The 19,221-nt window shown below is 37.2% G+C and overlaps 1 protein-coding gene across 8 annotated transcripts in view; it reads left to right on the top strand.

Annotated features, from left to right (window-relative positions):
* The window catches only part of USP6NL (USP6 N-terminal like), a 218,951-nt gene that overhangs the window by 147,253 nt on the left and 52,477 nt on the right, over window positions 1-19,221 (top strand). For 6 of the 8 annotated variants that reach the window (XM_057498185.1, XM_036908138.2, XM_057498188.1 and 3 more), the window contains 2 exons: window positions 947-1,027; window positions 14,160-14,267. In XM_057498185.1, the coding sequence (XP_057354168.1) occupies window positions 947-1,027; window positions 14,160-14,267 (189 nt within the window). Of the gene's footprint in view, window positions 1-946; window positions 1,028-2,558; window positions 2,727-14,159; window positions 14,268-19,221 lie in introns of those variants that run through there. The other 2 variants (XM_036908139.2, XM_057498186.1) reach the window with 2 other exon arrangements.

Below are 19,221 nucleotides of genomic sequence, written 5' to 3'. Positions count from 1 at the left end.
GACAACTAGGGAAAAAAATATCCCTTCTCCCAAAAATCAAGTGAGGAAGAAGCATTTTCTGTACCACCTTCCCCATTTCCAGCTTTGCCCCAAATCCCAATTTAATATGACATCCAAGACCCCTGCCTGTTTTTGATGCTTCCTTTTCCAGCCCTTAAAACTACCGTCAGCCTCCTAATGGTGCTGAATTATCTCAGAACTATGTCTGTCTATGTTCTCAGGATATTCATTCCCACATTGCACTTGATAATAATCCTAATCTTTCAATTCTTCATGTAGAACCTATCAAATCCCAAGCTGGATTTGACTGCTCCTTCCATCATGACCTGCTATTACTCTCCATATGTTGTGGAACCTGTCACTGTTCTTCAGTTTCCATGTCAGTTGCCCTTAGCAGACAGTGAACTTTCTTTAGGTCAGCAACTGTTACTTCTTTTTGGAAAATTGCTTACTAGCAGAGTGCTAGTTATATATTTAATCTCTCTGCAAATAAATACCCAATTTTCCTTTAAAAAACCATCTCTGTCACTGAAAACATAAAGATAGTAGAATTCAGTAAAATGTGAAGGAAGAGAATGGAATTTTGAAGTTGTGTTTTGGGTGATTCATGAAAACAGTTCAAAATGTAAAGTTTCCTTTTGGTTTAAATTTGTAGAATGTACAGGGTTTTCAGTGATTAATTTAAAAGAATTAGGAAATTTGAACAATTCTATTCCCTTAACTTATTCCAGTGGAGCATCTCCTGTGTATCTTAACTTTAGCTATGGAATACTATTGATACAACTATAACTGATTATCAAACTTTTTAGATAGGATATTTGCTATCTAATATAGCATACCTTTCTGGTAGTCCTTTTTTAAGCAGCATTTTCTTTAAAATTTTTTATTATTTGTAAATAAAGAAGCCTCAAACAAACAGTAACAATAAATTTCCATTTTATTTTAGCAAAAACATCTGGAAATTGAAAGAACTACTAAATGGTTGAAAATGCTAAAAGGATGGGAAAAATACAAGAACACTGAAAAGGTAATTAAAAATAGTGTTACTTCCACATGAAGTGCTACAAATCCAATGTGGATCTTCTCATAAAAGTAGTTTCTCTTGAATAATAAGAACATTGCTCTCATATTCTTTAAAAAATTTTAGGTTAATTAAATTTAGTGGAATGCCTCAGATTAGGAGTCTATATGCTGTAAATTTAAATTGTGGTTTCAACAATGAAGAGGTGTGTTTAGGTAGCCCAGAGGCAGGATGGGCTTCTGGAGTGACTTAATCCAGCTGCTAAATACCTGAATTACCCACATCTGAATTATGTTGCCTGTGACTTTGTTTTTTTCCATCTCTCTTTTCTGCCTTCTGCAGTGTCAGCTTTATCTTCAGGTTGGCTTCCCTTGGAGGTCAAAACCATTGCATCACTTCCAGGCTTCAGATGCCCTATCACAGTGCTCAGAAAGAGAGGGCTGGCCTCTGAAAGCTTTCCCTGAAGCAAGAGCAGTTTCCTTTTCCAAAAGCTTCTAGCAAACCTCCCCTTTAATGTTTTCACCCTGCATTGAGTTTGCGCTAAGTTTTAAACCAATTAAAAAAAAAATACGTCTATTAATAGCATCACTGATCTCATCGGAAGGGCCTTTATATATTGGGAGGCTGTGATGTTCATGGTGGTAGAAGTTTTCCAAAATTCTCATTATTGCTTTGAGAGGTCAAATGTTACCAGAGGCAACAAATACTATCAATTATTTTCCTTAAAGTGACAGGCTTACTTCGTTTATTTAGCAGGGAAGATGTCCCTTTTAAAACACCCAAATGCGAACAATTACAGCCATTCTTTCGAGTAAATAATAATGTTCCACAAATAAAGTGGTTGATTCATATCATGATTCAAACAATTTCGTAAGTGCTTTTCCTTGAGGCCAGCATTGTGTTTTGGTATATAGCAAAGATGCTCTGTGTGTGTATCCCATTTCAATACTAAGAATATTAACGAGACTGTATTCATGACTTGAGATTGAATAAAAAATAATTTCTACTGCTTCTTCAGGGCATTCTTAAGCAAAACTGACTTTTTAAAGAAACTGAGTGAAGAATACAGTGACTGTTAGCACACTTGATTTGTGCCAAGGTGCCAGTAGTTTTACCACCATTGCTATTTTACTATCAGTGCAAAAGTCAACATAGTGAAAAAGGCAAATAGTATTTTAATAGGAAAGAGTTGTGATCTCATGGGCCATGTTTTGAGAACTGCTGACATCTCAGCCTCAGTTTCCTCATCTATAAAATGGAGATAATACCACCCATTTCAAAAGGATGAAGATTTAATGATTTAATGCATGTAAAACCCTTAGCATAGTACCTTGCATAACAGAGTAAATATTCAGTGAATGTTAACTACCACTATTAGTTTTTTAAAGGCGGGTTGGACAGTAAAATAATTTTAAAGGAAAAAAGAAATCCTCCATAGTCCTACAGCAAAACACAACCCAGTTAACTGTTGGTATTTTTGTCTACTTCCTTATACTTTTTCTCTATGTAATATTTCTTTTTCCTTTTTGCGTAGATATAAGTTGCATTTGCCAACAAGAGCCCAGGAGTGTCAGTGCTTTGGGTTCTAATGGGTATTCCATAGAAGCAGTATTGCCTTAAATCTAAGCAAGGATGCTGGGGCCAGAACATCCAAGGGCCAACCAAAGTCCTGCTCTGCCACTTTACTGACTGTGACCTGGGGAAGGTAGTCAACCTTTTTTCTGCCTTAGTTTGCTCATCTGTAAAATGGGGATGATAATAACACCTATCTCACAGTTGTGTTCAGGCTTAAATAAGTTAATTCATATAAAGCACATAGAATAGTGCCCGATACTTAATATGTAGTCATTAAGTGCTGCTGATTTTCACATGAAAAATGGTTAATAAAGTTGGGAACATCAGAGCTTTAAACAAAGTTAAGCAAGGTTTCTTTACTATAGGACTCCTCAGAGTCTTTAATATTATATATAATGTATAATGGGAAGTTTTAAGAGGGACCTTAAATTGGGTGAAACCTATTCAACCACAGAAATCTTTTTGTAACTGGGTGTCTCCCAGGACTAATGTCACTTTTCTTTTTTGAGCATTCTGAATATCTTTACTTAAGGTCTGTTAGACTTCTTTTATTATTTTTTCATCAGTAGTGAGTGCATATTTTGGATTGTTTATTACATTAACTGTGTGTTTATATTAGATTGGAACAAAAGAAGGTTTTTTTTGTTTTTGTTTTTGTTTTTTTGGTATCATAAATCTACAATTACATGAGGAACATTATGTTTACTAGGTTCTCTTCACTAAGTTCCCCCCAAAACCCCCATTACAGTCAGTGTCCATCAGCATAGTAACATGCTATAGAATCACTATTTCTCTTCTCTGTATTGCACAGCCCTTCCCTTGCCTCCCCCCACATTATACATGCTAATCGTAATGCCCCCTTTCTTGTCCCCCTCCATTCATCCCTTCCCACAGATCCTCTCCAGTCCCTTTCCCTTTGGTAACTGTTAGTCCATTCTTGGGTTCTGTGAGTCTGCTGCTGTTTTGTTCCTTCAGTTTTTCTTTGTTCTTATACTCCACACATGAGTGAAATCATTTGGTACTTGTCTTCTTCTGCCTGGCTTATTTCACTGAGCATAATACCCTCTAGTTCCATCCATGTTGTTGCAAATGGTGGGATTTGTTTTCTTCTTACGGCTGAATAATATTCCATTGTGTATCTGTACCACCTCTTCTTTATCCATTCATCTACTGATGGACACTTAGGTTGCTTCCATTTCTTGGCTATTGTAAATAGTGCTGCAATAAACATAGGGGTGTATATGTCTTTTTCAAACTTGGCTGCTGCATTCTTAGGGTAAATTCCTAGAAGTGGAATTCCTGGGTCAAATGGTATTTCTATTTTGAGCTTTATGAGGAACCTCCATACTGCTTTTCATAATGGATGAATTAGTTTACCTTCCCACCAGCAGTATAGGAGGGTTCCCCTTTCTCCACAACCTTGCCAACATTTGTTGTTGTTTTTTGGATGGTGGCGATCCTTACTGTTGTGAGGTGATATCTTATTGTGGTTTTAATTTGCATTTCTCTAATGACTAGCGATGTGGAGCATCTTTTCATGTGTCTGTTGGCCATCTGAATTTCTTCTTTGGGGAAGTGTCTCTTCAGATCCTCTGCTCATTTTTTAATTGGATTATTTGCTTTTTGGTTGTTGAAGTGTGTGAGCTCTTTATATATTTTGAATGTCTTCCCTTCATCGGGTCTGTCATTTATGAATATATTCTCCCATACTGTAGGATGCCTTTTTGTTCTATTGATGGTGTCCTTTGCTGTACAGAAGCTTTTCAGCATGATGTAGTCCTACTTGTTCATTTTTGCTTTTGTTTCCTTTGCCCGGGGAGATATGTTCATGAAGAAGTCGTTCATGTTTATGTTCAAGATATTTTTGCCTATGTTTTTTTTCTTAGAGTTTTATGGTTTCATGACTTATATTCAGGTCTTTGATTCATTTTGAATTTATTTTTGTGTGTGGGATTAGACAATGATCCAGTTTCATTCTCTTACATGTAGCTGTTCAGTTTTGCCAACACCAACTGGTTGAAGAGGCTGTCATTTCCCCATTGTATGTCCATGGCTCCTTTATTGCCTATTAATTGACCATATATGTTTGGGTTAATATTGGGGGTCTTTATTGTGTTCCACTGGTCTGTGGCTCTGTTCTTATGCCAATGCCAAATTGTTTTGATTAATGTGGCTTTGTAGTAGAGCTTGAAGTTGGGGAGCGAGATCCCCCCCACTTTATTCTTTCTTCTCAGGATTGCTTTGGCTATTTGGGGTCTTTGGTGGTTCCATATGAATTTTTGAACTATTTGTTCCAGTTTGTTGAAGAATGCTTTTGGTAATTTGATAGGGATTACACTGAATCTGTAGATTGCTTTGGGCAGCATGCAGCAGATATTAATTCTTCCTAGCCAAGAGCATGGGATGAGTTTCCATTTGTTAGCGTCCTCTTTAATTTCTCTTAAGAGTTACTTGTAGTTTTCAGAGTATAGATCTTTCACTTCCTTGGTTAGGTTTATTCCTAGGTATTTTATTCTTTTTGATGCTATTGTGAATGGAATTGTTTTCCTGATTTCTCTTTCTGTTAGTTCATTGTTATTGTATAGAAAAGCCACAGATTTCTGTGTGTTAATTTTGTATCCGGCAACTTTGCTGAATTCTGTTATTAGTTCTAGTAGTTTTGGAGTGGAGTCTTTAGGGTTTTTTATGTACAATATCATGTCATCTGCAAATAGTGACAGTTTAACGTCTTCTTTACCAGTCTGGATTCCTTGTATTTCTTTGTTTTGTCTGATTGCTGTGGTTGGGACCTCCAGTACTATGTTCAATAACAGTGGGGAGAGTGGGCATCCCTGCCTTGTTTCCGATCTTAGAGGAAAAGCTTTCAGCTTCTCACTGTTAAATGTGATGTTGGCTGTGGCTTTGTCATATATGGCCTTTATTATGTTAAGGTACTTGCCCTCTATACTCATTTTGTTGAGAGTTTTTATCATGAATGGATGTTGAATTTTGTCAAATGCTTTTTCAGCATCTGTGGAGATGATCATGTGGTTTTTGTCCTTCTTTTTGTTTTTGTGGTCGATGATGTTGATGGATTTTTGAATGTTGTACCATCCTTGCATCCCTGAGATGAATCCCACTTGATCATGGTGTATGTTCTTCTTGATGTATTTCTGAATTTGGTTTGCTAATATTTTGTTGAGTGTTTTTGCATCTGTGTTCATCAGGGATATCTGTCTGAAATATTCTTTTTTGGTGGGGTCTTTGCCTTAGAGTGATCCTGGCTTCATAGAATGAGTTTAGAAGTATTCCCTCCTCTTCTATTTTTTGGAAAATTTTAAGGAGAATGGGTATTATGTCTTCTCTATATGTCTGATAAAATTCCATGGTAAATCCATCTGGCCTGGGGATTTTGCTCTTAAGTAGTTTTTTGATTACCATTTCAATTTAGTTGCTTTTAATTGGTCTGTTTAGACTCTGTGTTTCTTCCTAGGTCAGTCTTGGAAGGTTGAATTTTTCTAGGAAGTTGTCCATTTCTTCTGTGTTTTCCAGCTTGTTAACATACAGATTCTCATAGTATTCTCTAATGATTCTTTGTATTTCTGGGGGGTCCCTTGTGATTTTTCCTTTCTTGTTTCTGATTCTGTTGATGTGTGTAGATTCTCTTTTTGTCTTAATAAGTCTGGCTAGGGACTTACCTATTTTGTTTATTTTCTCAAAGAATCAGCTCTTGGTTTCATTGATTTTTTTTGTAGTGTTTTATTCTTCTCAATTTTATGAATTTCTTCTCTGATCTTTATTATGTCCCTCCTTCTGCTGACTTTGGGCCTTATTGTTCTTCTTTTCCCAATTTCAATAATTGTGGCTTTAGACTATTAATTTGGGATTGTTCTTCCTTCTTTAAAAGTTCCTGGATTGCTACATACTGTCCTCTTAGAACTGCCTTTGCTGCATCTCACAGAAGTTGGGGCTTAGTACTGTTGTTGTCATTTGTCTTCATATATTGCTTGATCTCTATTTTAATTTGGTCATTGATCCATTGATTATTTAGGAGCATGTTGTTAAGCCTCCATGTGTTTGTTTGCCTTTTTGTTTTCTTTGTACAATTTATTTCTAGTTTCATGCCTTTGTGGTCTGTGAAGTTGGTTGGTAGAATTTCAGTCTCTTTCAATTTACTGATGCTCTTTGTGTGGCCTAGTATGTGGTCTATTCTGGAGAGTATTCCATGTGCACTTGAGAAGAATGTGTATCCTGCTGCTTTTGGGTGTAGAGTTCTCTAGATGTCTGTTAGGTCCATCTGTTCTAGTGTGTTGTTCAGTGCCTCTGTGTCCTTATTTATTATCTGTCTGGTGGATCTGTCCTTTGTAGTGAGTGGTGTGTTGAAGTCTCCCAAAATGAATGCATTGCATTCTATTTCCTTCTTTAATTCTGTTAGTATTTATTTCACATATGTTGGTGCTCCTGTATTGGGTGCATTTGTATTTATAATGGTTATATCCTCTTGTTGGACTGACCCCTTTATCATCATGTAATGACCTTTATCTCTTGTTACTTTCTTTGTTTTGAAGTCTATTTTGTCTGATACTAGTACTGCAACACCTGCTTTTTTCTCCCTGTTGTTTGCATGAAATATCTTTTTCCATCTATTGACTTTTAGTCTGTGCATGTCTTTGGGTTTGAGGTGATTCTCTTGTAAGCAGCATATAGAGGGGTCTTGCTTTTTTATCCATTCTGTTACTCTGTGTCTTTTGATTGGTGCATTCAGTCCATTTACATTTAGGGTGATTATTTTAAAATATGTACTTATTGCCATTTCAGGCTTTAGATTCGTGGTTACCAAAGGTTCAAGGGTAGCTTCTTTACTGTCTAACTGTCTAACTTAACTCACTTATTAAGCTATAACAAACACAGTCTGATGATTCTTTCATTTCTTTACCTTGTTATTCCTCCTCCCCCATTCTTTATATGTTAGGTGTTTTATTCTGTACTCTTTTGTGTTTCCTTTGACTGCTTTTGAGAGTATTTGATTTTATTTTTTGCCTTTAGTTAGTATTTGGTTGGTCTGCTTTCTTTGCTGTGATTTTATTTTCTCTGGTGACATCTATTTTGCCTTACAAGTGCTTCCATCTAGAGCAGTCCCTCTAAAATATCCCGTAGAGGTGATTTGTGGGAGGCAAATTTCCTCAACTTTTGCTTGTCTGGGATTTCTTTCATCCCTCCTTCATATTTATATGATAATCATCCTGGATACAGTATTCTTGGTTCAAGGCCCTTCTGTTTCATTGCATTAAATATATCATGCCATTCTCTTCTGGCCTGTGAGGTTTCTGTTGAGAAGTCTGATGATATCCTGATGGGTTTTCCTTTGTAGGTGACCTTTTTTCTTTCTCTGGCTGCCTTTAATATTCTGTCCTTTTTCTTAATCTTTGCCATTTTAATTATTATGTGTCTTGGTGTTGTCCTCCTTGGGTCCCTTCTGTTGGGAGTTCTGTGTGCTTCCATTGTCTGAGCGGCTATTTCCCCCCTCAGTTTGGGGAAGTTTTCAGCAATTATTTCTTCAAAGACACTTTCTATCCCTTTTTCTCTCTTTTCTTCTTCTGGTACCCCTGTAATGCGGATATTGTTCCATTTTGATTGGTCACATAGTTCTCTTAATATTCTTTCATTCCTGGAGATCCTTTTATCTCTTTCTGTATCAGCTTCTCTGCATTCCTGTTCTCTGATTTCTATTCCATTAACAGCCTCTTGCACCTCATCTATTCTGCTTTTAAGTCCTTCCAGAGATTGTTTTATTTCTGTATTCTCCCTCCCAACTTTATCCGTTAGCTCTTGCATTTTTCTCTGCAGCTCCATCAGCATGGATATGACCTTTATTTTGAATTCTTTTTCAGGAAGATTGGTTAAATCTGTCTCCCCAGACTCCCTCTCGGGTGTTGTCTTTATAATTCTGGAGTGGATCAAATTCTTCTGTCTTTTCACGGCGATAGAGGTAGTCTTTGGCAGTTGGCTCGTGTGTCAGCTGGGAGAACAAAGTCCCTTCCTTCTTGCTCGTCACCCTGCTCTTTTCCACTGCCTGTGCCGGTTAACTGCACACGGATTGTATCTTCCGGTTTTATTTCCTCAGCCGCCATGGGTGCGGTAGCCATTTGGGAAGCCCAAAGCACTGCAGGAAGTGGCAGACGTGCCTGGTGTTCTCTCCTGCGAGAACGGTGAACCTTCGCACCTTGTCCCAGCTTCCTCTGTCTGTGCCGGGCAGCCGCTTGCCAGCATGGCCTGTGAGTCTGGCCCGGGCCGCTGCGGAGGAGGCTCTGTTCACAGCTGCTCTCAGGCTGCTGCCCTGCTGTGGCGGGGCTGCGCTGGAGGGGGAATGGACGGGAGGCTCTTTATCACTATGAGGTGCTTCAGAGCTATGCTCCCACCCAAGGTGTTATGGCGCCCAAAGTTCCCCAGGATTCCCAGCCTGCTGGTTTGTGTGTGCCGGGACAATACCATCCAACTGTGGGGCCCCTGTCCCTTTAAGATTTTCAAAAAGGACTCGATTTTCTTTTGTCCCAGGGGTGCTGGCTGCGTGGTCCCTCTCGCAGGTTTTACTGTTCCGTTTCCCTAATATCCAGCACACCATGCACTGTGTCTGCGTTCCCGGTGTGGATGACTAGGACTGGGTGTTTAGCAGTCCTGGGTGCCCACTCCCTCCCCCTCCAGCTCCTTTCCTCCTGCTGGTGTACTAGGGTGGGGTGGAGTGCTGGGGTCCCTCCGGGTCATGGCTTATATCTTACCCTCTTTGTGAGGTGCTGAGTTCTCGCAGATGTAGATGTAGCCCGAGTGTTGTACTGTATCTTCTGGTCTCTCTTTCAGGAATAGTTTTATTTGTTGTATTTTCAAAAATTGTTGTATTTATGGTTTTGGGAGAAGATTTCTGCTGCCCTACTCATACTGCCATCTTGTCTCCTCTCCCTTAGTTTGTGGTTTTTTAAATGTATCTGTGTGACTGAATTAGACTGCTGGACCCTATTGGCAAGTGAACAAACACACTGGAAGCAAAAGTTAGATTTCTGGCAACCTTACTTATTTTTTCTTAAAGATTTTATACATCACATCCATAAAATAAATTTGTAGCAAATTTTGCAGGTAGTATTTTTCAAATTGGAATATTGAAATGCTATTAAACTTTTATAGATGCTTTATAATGCGGTTGTTAAGACTGGTCTTTGATGTCAAGACTACTGAATTTCAGGTATTCTACAGATCAGTTAGTTGTACAACTTTGAGCTAGTTACTTGACCTTACTACATCTAATTTTGTCATGTGTAAAATGGGATGATAATAATAGTACCTACCCCTACCTGCTTTTTTAGGATTATAATAGTATTACAAGGAACTAGTTGATCTAGAATCACGTATTCCCGCTCTTAATAAATTATCGGGAAATGTTAGCGTAATTGTTGTTATTGACATTGTTATTACTTCTTGATTCTTCCTTATTCTCACTCTCTTCCCTACCCTCATTTCCCCTCCCTGACAAGTCTCTGTATCCTTCAATAGTGAGCTTATTGTCATCTGCTCAGAGAACATCTCTCGCAAACCCTCTACTGTAACCCTTATCCATTAGAGCATCTTTAACACAAATCTCAGGATGAGAGCCATTGTGTTAGACCATTAAGAAGTGGCCAACAGCAGGTTCACTGGCCTCACCCCGAATACCTTTATCCCTAAGATTTTTCTGGTTCCCCTTATAATCTCATGAGTCCCATGGCACAAGGTCTGATGTCACTCCTGCAGACCTGAACAGTGTCATGCCTCCCATTCTCCTTTTCCCACCCTGGCCCACCTCTGGGGAGTGTGCCTCTGTCACGACTTCTCCCATCATCTTTGATGCTCAGCTCTCATAGCAGTTAGAGTATGTGAGTTTATTTTATTATAAAGGTTATCTGTTTATGTTATAATTATCTGCTTACATATTTATCTTCATTACCCCATGAGCTTCAAAGAACTTGTTCATGTTTATAGCCATAGTACCTATTAAGTGTTAGCCACAAAGCAGGCAGTTGTTACAAAGTTTCTTTTTAGAAAAATGAATGATGTTCATTTAGAAGGCATGATGAACAGCTGTCACATTCTGCTGATAAATTCTACTACTTTAATAAAGCTGTCGTTTCTAAGAGCAGTGTTACTTGGCAGAAATACCCTGAAGTAGGAGTATTAGGTTTGTTGTTCTGGAAAATAAGCAAATTTTATTAGAACTGTTGTGCTTTGGTGTAATTCCTACTTTGTTTTACAAGATTGCCAAAATTTCTACAATAATTGAAAATTTGGGAGGGAAGATATGTTACCATAACGCCAGTCTGTCATGTAGCAGTGCAAATATTTAAAAAACAGTATGCATAATTTAAAATTCTTATTTTAGTGTCTCATAGTTTAATTATTATTCTGCTATATGTGACTTTGTGTACATGTTTAATTCCTTTTTTGAAGTTTCTTTTAAGGTTTTTTAACATGGATGTATAGTTTATGTACAATATTACATTGGTTTCAAATATATAATATAGTGATTCAACAGTTATATACATTATTAAATCCTCACCCCAACTGGTGTAGTTACTGTCTGACAACATAAACTGCATTACCTCCTACAGCTTGAATTCTAGATACATCATTTTATATATTCCTTTCAAGTACAATTTTATTATCATTATTTTAATGCTTTTTTTGTTCTTGGATTTCCTTATTATTTTCTGTTTCATGTATTTTCATAAGTCCAGTTAAGCAGAATATTGGGTCCTTCAGGCACTTTTGGTCTTAGAAAGATGATCTTTGTTTTTTGTAAAATGTGAAATCAGTATCTTTTATTAACTGGTAACATCTTGTGTGTGTTTAGTCAAGTTATTTAACCTCTGTGTGATTTGTTTTTAGTATCTATAAAATTGGGTAATAATAACTCATATATTTGTTAATGTGATTAAATGAGATAAATACCTGTAAGTAGCTTAAAATCATTTCGTGCACACAGTAAGTGTTCAGTAAAAGTTAGTTTTTAATTTTATGGTTGATTATGATAATGAGCTTATCAGTGTTTCCTTTTCAATCTTTTCTGCATGTTTTTAATTTTAGCCCTAGAGTAGTGTAGCTCCTGGGGGAAGGGTATTCCCAGCCTGGGGTGAATCCCCTATGAAACTAGTGAAACCAAAATAAGCAAGGGAAAGGGTAAGTTGGGACTTTTTTAATCTCAGGATAAATGGCTCTCATCCTGAGACTTGTGTTAAAGATGCTCTAACATTTTATTGTTCACAGCTTGTTGGAGTTTGCTGGCTAGGCTCAGCCCTGTCCGTCTCCTCTGACTGTGGTTCCCACTCTGCCACCCTAGTGCACTCTCTGCTTCCCGCCTGCCACTTTGGAAGGAACTCCATTGGCAGGTCCTTGGTGACTGGCAAGCGCCAGATTAATTATGTACCAGGAATGGAAGGGAGGAGAGAATGGCTGTTTTCTTTCTACCTCTTGATCCAGATCCATGAGAGGCTCTGCAGTGTTAAATATCTGTTGATATGTAAATGAACTAAAGCTAGGTGGGAGGTTCTGGAAGTTCTGTCATTTACCCCACAGGAGCACTGAGACAATTTTTTACTTCTATCTGAAATTTCTCTATTATTTCTTCTTAATCATGGTAATTTGATTTTTTTTAATTTATACTTTTTTATTTACATTTACTTTAAGATGAATAATATACAGTATTTTATGTGTAATTGTTGAGTACAGAATTGAGTAAAACCAGTAAAGTTATGTATAAAGTCTTTTCCAGTAATATAGTTTACAAAATACATGTTAGAGTTCTTTTTTACTTATTGAAAAACATCAGTTGAATGGAGATTCAAGTCTATCAAAGTTAATCTGTTTACCTGCCATCATATTCTACTTGACTCTTAAAATTTCACTTTACACATTTGCAATAATTTCCACACTTTCTGATATTCATATCCAATGCTTACAGTACAGTATTTTCACTCTGAAATTTAGAAGAAAATTTATAGTTAACTTATAATGGATGATATCCCTTTAAAATATCTATAAAAGGACTACAAACTTTCTTTAGGAAAATCTTAAATTCACTTTTTTTAACCACACTTCATTTGCAATTAATGGTGGTAAATGTTTAGAACATGGGAAATGCTGCAAGTAGCCATCTAGCACACAACCTTTCTGTAAATACTCTTCCAGTTAGAGCTGCTGCATGAGTTAAAACTTCAATGGTTTTAGTTACTATCTGCTGAAATTTCCAATCTGAGGTATATTACATTTATACCAAAAGAATGAAACTGAAATTATGTATGTCATTATCCAATTGAATCAACTTCATGTAATCACTATTTCACAATAAAAGTTGTTCTACAGTGTCACTCATTTTAAAGCACATGACCAAATTTCTTAAAGCTATATCATGACTTATTTACTAAAGCGTTAGTTTTTTAAAAGAATCTAAGTAGTATTAGCATTAGAAGCTGAAACTCTGCTTATTAGTTCTTAGCTTGTCAGCATTGCAGTTAGTAGAACTTGCATCTTACTTTCTTAGCTATACTGTTTTTTATGTTATTTGTAATTATGTACCTATTCTTACCTCATTCCCTAAGGTTTCTGTCATAATTTGTCTAATCATTTCCTTGTTTGGACATGTTTTAAGTTTTGAAGTTTTATTATGCACAGCTTTGTAATGGGTATAATAGCTTTGTATGTTATTTTGAATAATTAGCCTTAAGGAAAAAGATGCAATTATAAGAAGATGGAGAATTATGTTGAGTCTTAAGAGCCTTAGAGAATAGCAGTACTTTCAAAGACCCAAGGAGCTGATGATTTATGCCTCATTTCATTCCAAAGTAATGGTGTTCTTTCTTGGTAGAGAGTTATTCCTGTTTTTGTCTGATCAGATAGGATCAGTGTCATTAGAAAAGGACAAAGGTTTTCCTGAAGGAACTATCAAGAATTGAAAAGAGAGGAAAGTGGGAGTGTTGTGTGTGTGTGTAAGACAGAAAGGAAAACTGGGAGGAAGGAAAGGAGGCAACTGAAGATTGTAGATGGAATTAACTGATTGATGAGATAGAAGGGGAACAGTTTGGCATGTTGTAGAGAGCCCCTGAGGGAAGGTGCTGGGAAATAGATTAGGGGTTACAACTTTGTACAGTCTGTGAAGACAGCTTTAATGCAAGGCAACCTCTTTTGCTATCTGGAGCCTGGAAAAGGAAGAAAGTTTGTAACCACTTAATTACATCAATAGGGAATGTGTAATACAGATGTTCACAACTTTAAAATGAACATTGATCATGCTTTCCTGCTATTCAAGGAACATCTTAGTAATGCTATGAAAATAGCAATGTGCTAGACACACTTACTATTTATTGCCTTACTTGTTTACTCTGCCTTTCTGTGTGTGTGTGTGTGTGTGTTTGCTTGGATAGTAAGAACCAAATGTGCCATGTTAAAATATGTTAGCATGGATACTTTGAAGATAAAGGACTACTAAATACTAATTAGTTTGGTTTAAAGGACTAGTCTAAGCCTTTTCAGTTTGTAAACTTTAATTTATTTTTCTCTTAATAAGTTTCATAGGAGAATTTACAAAGGAATCCCACTCCAGCTCAGAGGTGAAGTCTGGGCTCTACTTCTGGAGATTCCTAAAATGAAAGAAGAAACAAGAGACCTTTACAGTGTGAGTACCTAAAGCCAGCCTCTTATTTTGAAATTGAAAACTGAAATTCATTTATTTTAACTTTTAAAGTGATGTAAAATTCATATCATTTGAAGTTATATCAAAATGTATTACACTGAGTTTTATAGGCCTGTTACCTGTTTTCTTGATTGTTTTGTTTATTGCAATCTACTTCCTGAATTTCAAACAAATATTACAGTGAAAATGTTATTTTATATAGCAGTCAGTATTTTGCAAATACTTGAAATGATCAATCAGTGTTGGAACATATTGTAAGGAGAAATGACTAGCACCTGATTGTAGATGCTTCTTTGCAATGTAGAATTATTAATAAAAAGATTTACAGTGTCACTTTTAGGGTTTATTGGAAAATAACAGCAGAACTCAATTTATCCAACAGCTGCCTGTTTAAGATTGGCTGTTTCCTTCTAAGTGTGAAAAAAGAAGAATTTCCCCCCAAGAGTATTAGGTATCTCTAGGTTTTATTTATTTATAAAAAGTTAAACTTTTGGCTTAGTGATAAGTAATGCTTTCCTTAAATTACCTAATGTATTAAATTAACCTCCTTGTCATCTCAGCAATACCCTTTCGAGATGTAAATTTTATACCTTTGAAAGGAATAAGAAACATATCTAAATATCATTTAGAAATTTTCTTTCAGAATTGTATATAAATAGAATAAATTAATATAGAATAAAATGGGAGGGGGGAAAAGATGGTAGACTGAGAAGTGAGGCAGAAACCTCCTCCCAAAACCACATATAACATGAAAATACAGCAAATAGAACTAATCCTGAAAGAGTAACCCAAAGACTGTAGAACAGACTGCCTACATCTGGGGAAAAGAGAAAACCTCACAGGAAAGGGTAAAGTAGCAAAGCCATGAATCTGTGGGATCCAAGCCCTACTCCAACCCCAGCTCACAGGTGGGAGGAAGAGAAACAGAGTGAGGAGGGAGTAGAAGCCCAGGACTGCTAAACACCCATCCCTAGAGATCTCTGGAGGCACGAATCCACATTACACGGTGCTCTGGATATTAGAGGGGTTGGATAGCAAAGACAGGCAGAATACTCAAGAGAAACTGAGATTCCAGCTGGCTGTGGAGAACAGGTATGCACAACTGGCTGCTCTGGTACAAAAGAAAGGTGGATACTTGGAAAGACGTCCCAGCAGTGAGAGGGGTGCTAAAGGGGCAAAGATTACACAGAGCTTCCTACTCTCATGAGAAAGGACGGGCAAAATCATCCTGGCAGACTCAGCCCACCAGGTTGGGAACTTTCACATGCTTCAGATGCTCCATCCCCCTGGCTGACAATGCAGTGCTGAGGACCCCACTGCAATACACAGAATGCTGCTACTTCCGGCAGGTACCAGTCCACACACCTGCTGCCCCTGCCATCGCACCAGGCCAGCCAGAGGGTGGCCATGCTTATAAGGCGTGTAACGCAGAGGCTCCTCCCTGCGCACTAGGCCCACTGGCCCTGGCAGTGGAGGCAGGCACTGCAGCTTTGAAACAGGAGAAAGCTCTTTCCTCCTGGCAGGTGCTGTGCTGCTTGCCTGCAAACCCCACCATTGCTCCAGGTGCTCCACAGCTCCAGAGAGTAGAGCTTCTGGACCCTAGAGGGCGCCATCTACTCAAAGTTATTATTCCATTGGAATCAATAGAATGAAATGGCAAAAAAATTTTATACAGATAAGAATTCAAATGCCAGAAAGAGGGCTAAGTGAAACTGGAATCACCAATCTTCTTGATAAAGATTTCAAAATAGAAATCATAAACATGCTCATGGTGCTACAGAACAATATTCGATCTCAAGGAAGACTTCAAGAAAGAGATAGAAACTTTGAAAAGTACAATATCTGAAATGAAACATACAATGGAGTGATTTAAAAGTAGATTAGATGAGGTAGAGGAGATGATAAATGAAGTAGGAATTAGAGAACAGGAATACAAAGAAGCTGAGGCACAGAGAGAAAAAAGGATCTCTAGGAATGAAAGAATAATAAAAGAAATGTGCAACCATCCAAACGGAACAATATTCACATTATACATGTATCAGAAGAAGAAGAGAGAGAAAAAGGGATAGAAAATCTCTTTGAGGAAATAATTGCTGAAAATTTTCCCAATCTGGGGAAAGAAATAGTCTCTCAGGTCATGGAAGTTCAGAGATCTACCAACACAAGGGACCCTAGGAAGACAACACCAAGACATATAATTAAAATGGCAAAGATCAAGGACAAGGAGAGAATATTAAAAGCAACCAGAGAGAGAAAAAAGATCACATACAAAGGAAAGCCCATCAGGCCATCATCAGAGTTCTTAGCAGAAACCCTACAGGCTGGAAGGGAGTGGCATGATATACTTAATGCAATGAAACAGAAGGGCCTTGAACCAAGAATACTCTACCCAGAAAGATTATCATTTAAATTTGAAGGAGGGATTAAACAATTTCCAGATAAGTAAAAGTTGAAAGAATTTACTTCCCCCAAACTGTCTCTACAGCCTATTTTGGAGGAACTGGTATAGATGGACGTGTTCCTAAGGCTAAGTAGCTTTCACCAGAGAAAATAAAACCACAGTAAAGAAAGTACAGAATATGACACCTAATATATAAAGAGTGGAGGAGGGAGAAAAAGAAGGGAGAAAAAAAACCCTTCAGATTGTGTTTGAAATAGCCAACTGAGTTAAGTTAGACTGTTAAATAGTAAAGAAGCTGCCCTTGAGCCTTTGGTAACCATGCATCTAAAGCCTGCTATGGCAATAATACATATCTATCGATAATCACCCTAAATGTAAACGGTCTGAATACACCAATCAAAAGACACAGAGTTACAGATTCGATAAAAAAAACAAGACCCATCTATATGCTGCCTACAAGAGACTCACTTCAAACCCAAAAACATACACAGACTAAAAGTGAAGGGATGTAAAAAGATATTTCATGCAACTAAAAGGGAGAAAAAAATACTTGTATCAGACAAAATAGACTTCAAAACAAAGAAAGTAACAAGAGACAAAGGACATTACATCATGATAAAGGGATCAGTCCAACAAGAGGATATAACCATTACAAATGCTAATTCACCCAATATAGGAGCACCTAAATATGTGAAACAAATACCAACAGAATTGCAGGGGAAACAATGCAATACACTCATTTTAGGAGACTTCAACACACCACTCACTCCAAAGGACAGATCAACCAGACAGAAAATAAGTAAAGAGACAGAGGTACTGAACAACACTTGAGAACAGATGGACCTAACAGACAACTAAAGAACACTCCATCCAAAAGCAGCAGGATACACATTCTTCTGAAGTGTAATTGGAACATTTTTCAGAATAGATCCCATATTAGGCAACAAAAAGAGCCTCAATAATTTCAGAAGGATTGAAATTGTGCCATCCAGCTTCTCAGACCACAAAGGTAGGAAACTAAAAATAAGTTATGCAAAGAAAACAAAAAAACCCTCAAACGCATGGAGGCATAACAACATAGTTCTAAATAATCAATGGTTCAATGACCAAATAAAAACAGAGATCAAGCAATGTACAGAGACAAATGAAAATAGCAACTCAATACCCCAAAACCTGTTGAGAATTCTGAAAGGAAAGTATATTGCAATACAGGCTTACCTCAAGAATAAAGAACAATACCAAGTGAACAGTCTAAAGTTACAATTAAGGAAACTAGAAAAAGAAGAAAAAATGAGGTCCAAAGTCAGTAGAAGGAGGGGCATAATAAAGATCAGAGAGGAAATAAATAAAATTGAGAAGAATTAAACAATAAAATCAATGAAACCAGGAGCTGGTTCCTTGAGATTTATTCTAGGGATGCAAGGATGGTACAGAATTCAAAAATCCATCAACATCATCCACCACATGAACAAAAAGGACAAAAATCACATCATCTGAATAGATGCTGAAAAAGTATTTGACAGTAATCAACATCCATTCATGATAAAAACTCTGAACAAAATGGGTTTAGAGGGCAAGTATCTCCACATAATACAAGCTGTATATGACAAACCCAGAGCCAACATCATACTTAACAGTGAAAAGCTGAAAGCTTTTCCTCTAAGATCAGAAACAAGACGATGACCACTCTCTATGTTTTATTCAACATAGTACTGGAGGTCCTAGCCACAGCAATCACACTACACAAATAAATAAAGGCATCCAGATTGGTAAGGAAGAAGTTTAAACTGTCGCTGTTCACATATGACTTGATACTGTACATAAAAAACCCTAAAGAATCCACCCCAAATTACTAGAACTAATAATTGAATTCATCAAAGTTGCAGGATACAAGATTAATACATGGAAATCTGTTGCATTCCTATACACTAACAATGAACTAGCAGAAAGAGAAATCAGAAAAACAAGTCCATTCACAATTGCATCAAAAAGAATAAAATACCTAGGAGTAAACCAAACCAAGGAAGTGAAAGACCTATACCCTGAAAACTACAAGACACTCTTAAGAGAAATTAAAGAGGACACTAACAAATGTAAATTCATACCATGCTCTTGGATGGGAAGAATCAATATTGTCAAAATGGCAATCTGCCTAAAGCAATCTCCAGATTCAGTGCAATCCCTATCAAAATACCAATAGCATTCTTCATGAACTAGAACAAATAATTCTAAAATTCATATGGAACCACAAAAGACCCTGCATAGCTAAAGCAATCCTGAGAAGGAAGTACAAAACTGGGAGGATTACACTCCCCAACTTCAAGTTCTACTACAAAGTCTCAGTAATCAAAACGATTTGGTACTGGCACAAGAACAGAGCCATAGACCAATGAAACAGAATAGAGAGTCCAGATGTAAACTCACACATATATGTCCAATTAATATATGATAAAGGAGCCATGGATATACAGTGGGGAAATGCCTGCCTCTTCAACAACTGGTATTGGCAAAACTGGACAGCTACATGCAAGACAA

The sequence above is a fragment of the Manis pentadactyla genome, chromosome 3 (genome assembly GCF_030020395.1).
Source record: "Manis pentadactyla isolate mManPen7 chromosome 3, mManPen7.hap1, whole genome shotgun sequence".
Taxonomy (NCBI): domain Eukaryota; kingdom Metazoa; phylum Chordata; class Mammalia; order Pholidota; family Manidae; genus Manis; species Manis pentadactyla.
The sequence above is the reverse complement of the archived record's forward strand: the minus strand, read 5'-3'. Positions and strand labels throughout refer to the sequence as shown.